The 11,888-nt window shown below is 49.3% G+C and overlaps 1 protein-coding gene across 3 annotated transcripts; it reads left to right on the top strand.

Annotated features, from left to right (window-relative positions):
- The first annotated feature begins 5,760 nt into the window (after positions 1 to 5,760).
- Positions 5,761 to 10,783, top strand: CALCB (calcitonin related polypeptide beta). Of its 3 annotated transcripts, none has more exons than XM_080817119.1 (5): positions 5,900 to 5,963; positions 7,025 to 7,119; positions 7,368 to 7,514; positions 9,662 to 9,846; positions 10,318 to 10,783. In XM_080817119.1, the coding sequence occupies exons 2-4, from the start codon at positions 7,034 to 7,036 to the stop codon at positions 9,819 to 9,821; spliced, it is 393 nt and encodes a 130-aa protein (XP_080673245.1). In that variant the 5' UTR covers positions 5,900 to 5,963; positions 7,025 to 7,033; the 3' UTR covers positions 9,822 to 9,846; positions 10,318 to 10,783. The 3 variants fall into 3 exon arrangements, with proteins under 3 accessions (XP_080673244.1, XP_080673245.1, XP_080673243.1); XM_080817117.1 differs by lacking the exons at positions 9,662 to 9,846; positions 10,318 to 10,783 and adding exons at positions 6,153 to 6,215; positions 8,422 to 8,901; XM_080817118.1 differs by lacking the exons at positions 9,662 to 9,846; positions 10,318 to 10,783 and adding an exon at positions 8,422 to 8,901 and having other exon boundaries at positions 5,761 to 5,963.
- The last annotated feature ends 1,105 nt before the right edge of the window (positions 10,784 to 11,888 follow it).

The raw sequence follows: 11,888 nt of genomic DNA, 5'->3' as shown, positions 1-11,888 counted from the left end.
GGAGTGGGGGGTTGGGAGAGCCTGCTGGTGAGTATTAAGGAGGGCACATATTGCATGGAGCATCGGGTGTGATACATAAACAATGAATCTTGGAACACTGAAAAAATGAAATAAAATTAAAAAAAAAAAAATGAAGCAAGGACCCAGGACAAACTCAGGGCTTTGAGCAGTTGGTTGCCTCTGTTGTTGGAGATACAGGGTGGACTAAAAAGTGGAGTAATTGCAAGACTTTAAGAGAAATACATAGACACAAGATTTCTTTCTATATCCCATGCAGTTAGATGATTATCCCTCCTGGGTCCTAGAAAAGCCTGGAGGACTACTATAATGAATGGCCAACTGTTAGCCTCATTCCCTACTCATTGGCTTATACTCTACCTCAAACCCCATCCCACTGACCCATGGAGGAGATTGGAGAACTCTAAGGGTGAATGAAAAGGCAAGGAAAAATTCTTATACCTACTCATAGTTTAGGATCCCCTTCAGTAAAATGGAGAGGTTGCTTCCCAACTAATCACTATATTCAGGCCTACTGATGGACAACTCTGACAAGTTCCTTATTCTGATTAGCAGTTTATTACCTTCCTCTTAAATATAAAAGAGCAGTCAAGGAGAACTAGAGGTGTGAGGATAGCCTCTAATGTGAGAAGAACAAAACAAATCTTAACTTACTCTGTTTTCTTTGCAAATTTCCTAGGAGAAATATTCCTTAGGGGATATTCCCCCTAGGGAAAAACAAAACCCATATATAACAGCTTCAGCGAACTAGAGATGAAGCTGTATCCATTAAATAAAAACAGGGGGATGTAAAAAGTAACACTCATGGAATAAAAACAAAAAACCTGGAAATTAAAAATACAACCAAGAGAACTTAAAAACAAGGTAAATTTGAAAAAACCCCAAAACTCAGAATGTTGAACCCAAGGTGGTAAGGGAGGGAGGAAATTATCAAAGAAATAAAGCAAGAAAATTTCCCTGAAGTGAAGGGCATGAATTTTCAGATTACAAGTGTTCTCGTAGTACTCATAACAATAAATAAAAATAGCCTATGCCAAAGTACATCATCATGCTATTTTAGAACACTAGTGAGAAGACTCAGAGAGAGAGATACAAAAAAAAGAAGGAGGAGGAGGAGGAGGAGGAGGAGGAGGAGGAGGAGGAGGAGGAGGAAAGAAAGGAAGGAAAGAAGGTTGGTTTCCAGGGTGGAAATAGAAAACAGTGGAGAATATTTTCAAAATCTGAATGAAAGTAATTTCCAGCCTAGAATTCCATTTCCAGAAAGTCTATCCATCAAATAATGGTGAATGTGATCCACAAAAGTGAGAGGAAACCAAGAATGAGGAACAAATAAGATCATGGAAAAGGAATAAACAGGGATGGGCAGAAAGAAAATTAGACAAATGAAAAGTGAGGGAATTACTAGAAGTAAAACAAATAAACAAGGAATTGTAATCAAAGTATACTATGTTGATCAGCTGAGAATAAATAATATTTACATTGTTTAATTATGTAAACCCCTAATATCCTTCTGACAAATAAATATATGACATTACCACACTGAAAGGATGTGAGTAGGGTAGGGATGTACTTTATTTGGGTAGAGGGTAATATACAAAGATTTCTGTTGAATACATCATTTTAAACTTTATTTATTTATTTGAAAGAGAGAGAATGAGAGAGAGAGCACATTAGAGAGAGCATGAGAGGGGAAGGGGCAGAGGGAGAAGCAGAGTCCCCACTGAGTAGGGATCCTGATGTGGGACTTGATCCAGGACTCCAGGATCATGACCTGGGCAGAAGGCAGTTGCTAAACCAACTGAGCCACCCAAGAATACATCATTTTAATACAAGCATCAAGAGGGCAGGGTTTTTGTTCATCATGAATTGCTAGTGCCTAGAATGATGGCTGGCACATAGTAGGTCCTCAAATAAATATTTGTTGCATGCATGAAACTTACTCCTAAGGAATATTTCTCCTAGGAAATTTGTAAAGAAAACAGAGAGTAAGTAAAAATAAACTTTAAAAAGTTTAGTATATAGAATCTCTTTCTCTCTAAAATTGGTTAAGACAAGCAGTTTCAACTGGGTATTTACCCCAAAGATACAGATGTAGTGAAAAGAAGGGCCATCTGTACCCCAATGTTCATAGCAGCAATGGTCACAATCGCCAAACTGTGGAAAGAGCCAAGTTGCCCTTCAACAGACGAATGGATAAAGAAGATGTGGTCCATATATACAATGGAGTATTATGCCTCCATCAGAAAGGATGAATACCCAACTTTTGTATCAACATGGATGGGACTGGAGGAGATTATGCTGAGTGAAGTAAGTGAAGCAGAGAGAGGGTCAATTATCATATGGTTTCACTTGTGGAGCATAAGGAAAAACCTTGAGGACATTAGGAGAAGGAAAGGAAAAGTGAGTTGGGGGAAATTGGAGGGGGCGATGAACCAGGAGAGACTGTGGACTCTGAGAAACAAACTGAGGGTTTTGGAGGGGATGGAGGTGGGGGTTGGGAGAGCCTGATGGTGGGTATTGTGGAGGTCACATATTACATGGAGCACTGGGTGTGGTGCATAAACAATGAATCTTGGAACACTGAAAAAATAATTATTTGTAAAAAGACTAGCAAAAAAAGACTAGCAGTTTCAAAATTTAAAAGTAATTACATAAGATAGTTAAGCAGAGCATCAAAATACTTGAGATGATTTAAAAGCACAAGGCATTCCTGAGAAACTATCCTTTGTAAATCTTTATACTAGCAGGTTTGATTGGGGATGCCTTGGAGCTCAGAACAGTTCCAGGGAAATCAAAATTTAATTTTCTCAATTTAGAACGCAAGTTATTGTATTGACTTTTCCTTCCATCCACTCACTAATATAATACAAGGATGCGGTGAGGAAAACTGCTTTTGAGCTGGTGGACTTCGGAAGAGAAGTCCTCAGTACTTCCTCTCACATTAGATTCCAGAAAGTTTTCACCAGGACACTGGTTCCTTCTATTCAATAAAGAGGTGCGTCTTTGGATCAAGGATCTGTTTTGCCATCTAATGGATCTAAATTGGGTCTATTTAGTCCAACTTGGCTGCGAATTTACTGCTGACTCTGACTGTTATGAACCCATGGAACTCTACACTCTTTCATCCTCTTGCTGACTCCCCCTTCACCGAACATTGGCTGTACACCTACTGTGCGACAGACACTGTGCAAAGACAGGAGGAAGAAGACCATGTCAAAGAATTCTGGATGCTTACAGGTAAAATAGCCGGTCCCTTTGGAGTACGCAAGAAGATATTCAAAGCGCGGACCCAGGTATTTTGGTGTTAAGTTTGCCTGCGGGTGAGGTGCACACCTTACTTGCCAGAGGCCTTTAAAGAAACATCCGCGGATTTTATCCGGGGTAGCAGCTGTTTGCTGGACTGTGGGCAACCCAGCTCGCGCCGCGGGGGCAGAGGGCACAGCTGGGGACTCCTCTCGGTGGCGGCGCAGCTTGTCCCAACACTTCAGGAAAGCTCTAGCTCTCTCCAGTCCTCAATCCCAAGGAAACTTGGAAAAGTTTCCCCCAAATTCATATTTGTGGGCCTCCTGGGAGGCCAAACCCCAACCTGACTCCACCCACGCACCCCACCTGCTTCCCAGGCTCAGGCGCCACTAGCTTCGTCGGGGCTAGGCAGCTTGGGGCTTTAGGGTCTGGGGTCTTCTGGAGCTGCTTTCCTACTCCTTCCCCCTCCCCTTCGTCCCCTAAGTCGGCCCAGCTATTTCCGCAAGTTGCCCAGAGCTCTGGGGAGATAGGTGTAACCTCGAGCTCCTGGAGCCGGTTACAGGCTCTGCCAGACTTCAGAGACGGTAGCAGTGGTCCGGGAACAGGCGGTGTAGGGGGCAGAGACGTTAGTCAGGTGGTGCCTCCCAGCTGTGCCTTTCCATTCCTGCCAGAAACCGGGAGAGAGGGACACGAAGTCTCCTGTTTCTGCAGGGCTTTGGGAGGAAGGGGCCGGCCCCTGCTAGCCGTCCGCTACTGCTCTGAGCTACTCTGTACATGCCGCGCAGCGTACCCGGGCTACGGGCAACCTGGGTCATGCAGCCACTGTGCACTCTGCCTGTTGGGGTAGCAAGCAGGCCCGGCAAGAGCCACCGGATTCCAGGATCAGGATTCTTTGGGGTTGTTACCTGGAGTTTAGTTGCCCAGGTGCAATGGCAAATAAGACCCAGAGGGCCCAGACAGGCAGCCCCTGAGCGCCCTTCTGATCTGCAGAAGCAGTAAGCACCAGCAGGTGGGATCCCGTGAGCCTCTGGCTTCACCCTCTGCCCTTCACCACCGGGCGAGGGTATTCGAGAGGCTTCTGAGGTCAGGATGGGCCAGAGGGCGCATTTGGGGGCACAGCCCTCACCCCTAAAAAGGACCAGCCTGAGGCCCCGAGGTGTGTGTGTGGGGTAATCTTCACTTCTTCCCACTTCTTCGAACCGCCAGCCCACTCTATGGCCCTTCGCCAAGAGCTGGGGATCTTCTCTCTGCGTCCAGGTGCGGCCAGAGCCCGCCGCGAGGGCTCCAAGGACCCGGCTCTCCTTAAGAAATAAGGCTGAGACTGGGTGCGTGCGCGCGTGCTTAGGGAACACTGTGCACCCCTGTGTGTGTAAAACGTGTCTGTTACCTAAAGCAGAAACTCGCAGGGTCGCTTTTGGGTTTGGGAGACGTTGGTTTGGTTGACGTTGGTTTGGTTTGTTGGGCGCGCGCTCATTTGCTAACAGCGGGTGGAGGCGCGTTAAGTTGCAGCAAGTACCAGCTCTTTACCGGAGTGTCTGCGTGTGAATGCGAAAAGCCGAGCGGTGGCTGGGGTCCAGGTGTGTCAGTGCCGGACGTGCGCCCCGCGCGCAGCGTGAGTGCACTCACCATCCCGCCTGTAGCTGAAAGAAGCACGAGTGTGAAAGTCCGAAGGCTGCCCTTTGGGCTTGCGGCCCCCGCTGTCCTTTGTGGGACCGCGCAGGAGCCCCGCCCTCTCCGCAATCAAGCGCTTCTGAGAAGTGGGGTCGGGGTGTGGCGCGACGCAGGTAGAAACCCGGACACAGGCTGTCCCAGCGCAGCAGCTTGGCAAACAGAATCTTGAAGCACAGGACAGCTGTGTAAACCAGCCCTGCGCTGCAGTGGAGGGTCCTGGGTTAGAGTGGAGGATGCTGAGTTGGCAGTCCAGGTCTCGGGAGTAGGAGGGAAATGCCAGCTTAGCCCCTTATCCTGTCCTCCTTCCCACTCCCACCCGTCCCAGAGGAGTGAGGCCAGGGTGGCTTTGCTCGCCAGACTAGAAGCAGAACAACTTTGCGTGGCGCAGGGTGCCAAGGCGCAGGTGGGGTGGGGGTGGGGGAGAGCAGATATCTCAGGAGTACCCAAGGTGGTCCAAGGAGATCAGTCTTCCAAGTTCCTCCCCCCTCCCCCCACCAACTTCTCCACAGTGGGCTATTTCAGCTGAGATGCCTTTACAGAACCCCAGCCTGCTGTTTAACTTCCTGGGGGTCTAGGCGGCCAGTCCGGGTGTGTGTGTGGGGGGGTGTCCCATACTGGTATAGTAGGAGGGGTTTCGAGATCGGAGTTCAGGCACCAAGAAAGTGAGAGAAGCTCTGGCACCTCACCGTAGGTAACGCCAAACTCCCCGCTGGGCCCCCACTTTCTGGACGTCGAAAGCTCTCCACCCCTCCACGCCCTCCCGCTCTCCAAGCAATGACCTCATTGCAAAAGACAGCCAGAGCGGATGGTTCCCCTCCCTAGAGAACCAGTGCAGGGAGCGCGAGCAATGACGCAATTGGAGCTGGGTAGGTCCTGGCCACTTTGGATTGGCCGCGCGGACCCGTGGGGACCCCCCTCCCACTATCGCTGGAATAAGAGCCCAGAGCTCCGCGGGGAAGACGCCCGCAGCAGGCGTTGTGTCCATCGGGGCGGACCGGCCGCTAGAGCTCTCCAGAAACTCCAGTCTCCAGGTGAGGAACTTCCCACTCCGCTCAGTCTAGTAACTTGCCTCTGGATTAGTTCATCTGGTTTGCTCCATCTACCTGCCTTTTGCCTCTCAAGGCCGTTGCGGCCCACCTGCAGGCAGGTGCTCCTAGTTCTCGGTCCGTCTCAGGGGAAGGAGGGCGGCTGGGATAGTCAGAGCGTTGTTTTCTAATTAGCGCAGGTGGAACTCCAAGCATTCCCTGGGCGTCGCCTGGGCGCTGGAAGCTCCGCCAGCTCAGGTAGGCGGGTCAGCAGCCCCTGCGCTGGTGCACCCTGGCGTGCAGGATCTAGCCTGAGTTTGGTCTGGGAGTACCCTGCGCCATCTGTGTCCTGAGGAATCAAGTTTGATTCTCGGGAGGGTGGATCCTTGAGACTGCCTATGAGGCGCCGCCAGCCCACGAGCGTCCTGAGACGCTGGCGGTGACCTGGGGTTGTGCAGTCAGCGGAACAGGGCAGAGGCTCACCTCCGGAGGCTGGCGACCAGCAGCAACAGCTAAACTGCACTTCCAGCACGGGGGGCTGGGGTGCCAGAGCCCAAAGGCACCAGTAACTGGCAGGTTAAAAATTTCCCTGCGTCCAAACTCACTGAGAGGTCAGTGCTCCTTTCCAAGGTACCTTTCCCACTTCCCTCTCGCACGCGTTAGCGGCAAGTCCGGGGGAGGGGAAGGTGGCCGTGGATTTCTCAGTCCCTGAGAAGAGTGGCACAGTGGGAGAACAAATGTGTGTTAGGGTGGGCCCTGCTTGGTCACTGCAGAAGGCAGAAGGGTGTGCATGTATGTGCGTGCACCGGTGTGTGGTTTCTCCCTGATTTTCCACAGAACTCCACCAGCCCCAGGACACTTGTTTCTGCTCTGCCACCCCCCTCACTGCCGGTATCTTTTGAAATTCCCAACAGCCCTTCCCGCAAGTGCAGGGAGGCTGGGGGAGGTGGGTGACTTGACTGAAGCCACAAGACAGTTGGGACTGAGGCAGCACAGGAACCCAGGTCTGCGGGCTCCAGGCCTTGCTGGGTTCCGGCGCAGTGTGTAACATCTTTCTCTCCTCACAGAGAGGCATCATGGGCTTCTGGAAGTCCTCCCCCTTCTTGGCTTTCAGCATCTTGGTCCTGTGCCAGGCAGGCGGCCTCCAGGCGGCACCATTCAGGTGAGGCAGCCTGAAGCCACAGAACCTTCCCCCTCTACTGCCCCTGGGGTCAGGCAGTCCTTGCTTCTGAAGTCACCCTCCGCAGTTAAGATGCTTGGTGGACATTGAATTCAGCCCTGCAGAGGGGGTGGGGAGTGGAAGGCACGTCCTCAGGGAAAGTCACAGAGACCGGGAAGCCTTGCTGCTTATCCTGGGGAGGAGGCAGGCAGGGGTTCAGAGCCTCTGTCGGGTTTGCTTTCCCTCCCCAGGTCTGCTTTGGAGAGCCTCCCAGACCCCACTGCTCTCAGTGAGAAGGAAGGCCGCCTCCTGCTGGCCGCCCTGGTGAAGGCCTACGTGCAGAGGAAAGCGAATGAACTGGAGCAGGAGCAGGAGCAGGAGGAGATGGAGGGCTCCAGGTAAGGCTCCCCACTCCGCCCGGGCATATCCAGAAAGACGTGTCCCAGAGAGGTAGGAACAGCAGCCTCTGGCCAGCAGGAGTCCAGCAGCCTGTGGTTGTTCACCAGGCCATGCAGCGCAGCCGTTCTCAGGCTCGTGGAAGACAGGTCCAGGTGGAGCCGAAGAGACTGTGGTTAGACACATTAAAAAGGTCCATTCCTGAAAGCTGTTAGGAAATAGAATGGGGAAGTGTAGAACCCCTGACACGGGGCATTGGTCTTGCCCTACTGAGGAGAAATCCCAGCATCGGTTGGCTTGGGACTGGTAAGTGTGAAGCCAGGGGATGGACTTGGTATATCTCAGGATGTTTCAGAAATTTAACCAGTGTGTGTTCATTCACACCGACAAGGAGCCTTTATTGCAGGTTGGCAAGGTGAAGCCAAAGGCCCTTGCAGAGGGTAGGGTTGAGTAGGGCACTGTCTGAGGTAGGTCTGGGGTCTTTAGATGTGTAGGCTCTGCAAAGATGCGCACGTTGTCGGGGGGCCACATGCCCTGCCCCTGCCTCCCCTCCCTGCGTCCCCTGAGCTTGGAGCACACACCAGCCCCGGGGTGGCCCTGGCCCCACTGGTCAGAGGCATGAGATGCACAAGCAGCTACCCTGCAAATCTCAGTGCAGAGCATGATGACTGATGTATTGCAGCATGAGGAATGCTAGAGAAGGCTACCCCTTCCCCACCACCGCCCTTCCCCACCCTGCCCTGGCTCAGGAAACCTCTAGGTTCTCCTACTGGCGGATTGAGAGCTGCACGGCTGCCTGCCCCTCCCGCCTCTGCTCCAAGTGCCCCCTCCCTGGTCCAGCCTTCTGCATGACTGCCCTCTGGGGCAGACCCTGGGCATGGTATTGTCTGGCATGTCTTTTCCCTGCAGCCTGGACAGCTTCCGAGCTAAGCGGTGCAGTAATCTGAGTACCTGTGTGCTGGGCACATACTCGAAGGACCTCAACAACTTTCATACATTCTCTGGCATCGGCTTCGGGGCTGAAACACCTGGGAAGAGAAGGGACATAGCCAGCGGCTTGGAGAGGGGCAGTTAACCCCACTTTGGGGAGCCCCAGGATGCCAACTGAACTCCTCCCACTCCTTCCTGATTTCCCTTCCTGCTCCCATTGATGAACGTAGTGCATGCAGATTTCACTTCGGTAGCTCTTCAAGCTGGTATTGGCAGCGTTGCTTATGCCAGAGAATGCTGGGGATCTCAGGATGGAAGGGAAGAGGGCAGGACTCCTAGACCAGGTTAGAGGTAAGAGCAAGGAGAGCTTTGTGGGATCCCAGAGGATTTCAAGGCAGAGTCCTCCAATTTCTGCTTCATCCCTCATGCTTCACCATTGATGAATAAACCTATTTTCTCAAAGAATTTGCACTGTGGTGGTCATTACTCTGGTCCCTGTCTGAGGCTTGAGAGTGACCAAAGCCTATGTTCAAAAGTAGCTTTAGTCTCAGGGTAGCCGGATACAGGCCTTGGTGAGTGGTCCCTATGAACCAGCTCCACCATCAAGAACAGGTGTGCTGAGGAGCAGGTAAACTCTTCTGGGGGAGGATGCGGCATCCGTGCTCTCTGAGCCCCTTCCAGGTAAGACTTCAGAGGATTTTCCTTTTCCCACGGAAAGTGGTTTTGTTGGTGTCTGTGGCTGTCGTCTGGCTGCCAGTCGCTCCTTGCATGTCTTGGGGTAGGGCTGGGCCTTTGGTGACCCCTTCCTCCTGGTTCTAAGAGGACTATATGTAAGTGACAATAACGGTAGGTTTTAGTAAGTGTGTTCTGGAGTCTAGCTTAGCACTGGGTTTTTTCTTTTTCTTTTTGTTTAAGTTTTTATTTAAGTTCCAGTTAACGTGCAGTGTAACATTAGCTTCCTGCATACCCTATAGTGATTGCACACTTCCGTACCATTGGCACGGGGTGTTTTTCATGAAGGTCTTTGGGCAGGGCTCCTAGCCAAAGCTGCCAGGCCATTTCTCCTAACAGCTTTGATAATTGCATTTAGGAGAAACCCTTATTCTTAAGTGGTATGCCAAAGAGCTGCAATTCTCTTTATGAAGGCCCCATGGGGCAAGCTCCTGCCTCTTGCCTCTCACTGACAGGACTTGTCTTCTTTCTCCATCCTGCAAATCAGCATCACTGCCCAGAAGAGATCCTGCAACACTGCCACCTGCGTGACCCATCGGCTGGCAGGCTTGCTGAGCAGATCTGGAGCTGTGGTCAAGAACAACTTTGTGCCCACCGATGTGGGCTCTGAAGCCTTTGGCCGTCGCCGCAGGGACCTTCATGCCTGAGCAGCTACTGGACTCCAGGAAGAAGGTGACCACCCTTGCACTGTTGAATGGGAGGGGAAGGAATTTGGAGGTTATGATCCACATTTTGAACCCCACTGGACCTGGTAGGGTGTTCAGATCCCTTCTTTCCAATAACATTCTTCCTTCTGAGTAGTGAGTTTCTTTTGTACCTCAGCCTGAAATCAGAGCACTAGGATAGGCTGCAGACATGCAGTGTCATCTTTCTAAGAGGAGAAATGAAAAAAAAAAAAAAAAAAAGCTTGCTGATTGATAGTTGCTTTTTTTTTTTTTTTTGGTAAAAGCCTATTTACACCTCAGACCCATACTTTGTAAACACTATTTAAAGAAGCACTCCTGTAAATTTGTTTTCTTTTTAGTACTAATTGTGATTGTTCCCTTCTTGTCCTTCTTATTCTCCAATTTATCTTTCTTCTCCTTCTCCACTTCCTCCTCCTTCTTCCTCTTCTTTTTTTATTTTTATTTTTTCCCACCTCAGGTAACCATGAAGCTGAACTCACCACTTCTATTAATTTCTGTTGACAACACTTGGTGAGAAGGCCCCATGGAAGATATACATGTTTGCATCCCAATAGATACTGGAAAAAAAAAAAAAGCACCTTTGTCACTTGAAAGGAATGAAACTGAATGCAAAATAAGCTAATTCCATATGTATTGTGTATTTTTTTTTATATTTGATTCTGTGTGCAGTCAGTGTGATGGCATCTATTATTGGCTTATCTGGTAGCAAATGGGTTCTCTGAGAGCTGTCCTGTTGATCATGGTGGTTCTGCCAAACCTTGGGGGGGGGGGGCAATAAATCATTGCCTTCATGGCCTCTAGAGACACATGGGAACAGTGATGCTTTGCCTTCTTGTCTAAGAACATGATTATAACTTTGTTTAAGGAAATCTCAATATTGTACCATTTGTGAACTTCATCAAGATTAAAAACATATTTTGGATACATGTGTTTTGAGACCCTGGTGGTTCATTTCAACTTGTTTCCCAGTGTAATAATAATATTAGTAGTCATTGATGTTTTTTGAGTGCTAACTCAAAATAGGCCAGATGATGTTCTAAGACAGTGTTTTATACCTATTAATTCATTTACTCTTTATGACAACTCCGTGAAGGAGATTCCATTGTTATTTCCACTTTGTATCTGAGGAAACAGAGGCCTGGAGAAGTGAAGTCCAAAGTCACATAGGTCGTGGCAGACTCAGGTGGTGGTTTCCAGAGTTTACGGTTGAAACCACTGTGCTGTATACTTCTCAACAGTGGCTTCTGACGTGTTCCAGAGACCTATGAGCCATTCTTTGACCTAATGGCCTCACATGGTGGATTTTGAAGACAAATGGGAAAAAAAAACATACAAACAACCTAGACTTTATATAATAAAATGCATTCCCTCTGCCCCGTTACTTGGTGGTACAAGTTGAAAGTTTGTGTCCCTACCCCCCAAAAATTGTATATTGAAACCTCACCCCCAAAGTGATGGTCTTGGGAGGTGGGCCATTGGGAAGAGAATGAGGTCATAAGGGCCATCCCTTGGTGAATGGGATTTGTGTCCTTTCAAATGAGGATGGAAAGGATTCCCTTGCTCCTTTTGCCATGCAAGGTCACAGTCAGAAGACTGCTCTGAGGGAGGAAAGGGGCCCCCACCAGACACGAAATCTGTGGGTGTCTTGATTTTGGATTTCACAGCCCACAGAACCGAGAAATAAATATTTGTTGTTTAAAAGCCACCCAGTTTGCGGCATTTTGTTATAGCAGTCCCAATGGACTAAGACACTTGGCTTCAACATTGATCCTTTTATGGTCAATGTTGTTACATCTATGCATCATCTCTTACACCCCCCACATGTATTATAACATCAGTGTAACCATAAATACTTCCCCATACATAGGAAGGACTTTTTAAACATAATCACAGTCCCATTTAACAACTAAAGTAAATTAACAGTAATTTCTTAATTCCTATATCTCATATCCAGTCATGATTCAAATTCAAATTCAAATCCATAAGATAATGTGTATATATAAAATCAGGGCTCAACTTATATCTTCA

This window comes from Martes martes (assembly GCF_963455335.1).
Source record: "Martes martes genome assembly, chromosome: 10".
Taxonomy (NCBI): Eukaryota; Metazoa; Chordata; class Mammalia; order Carnivora; family Mustelidae; genus Martes; species Martes martes.
This window is presented reverse-complemented; position numbering and strand designations above follow the sequence as displayed.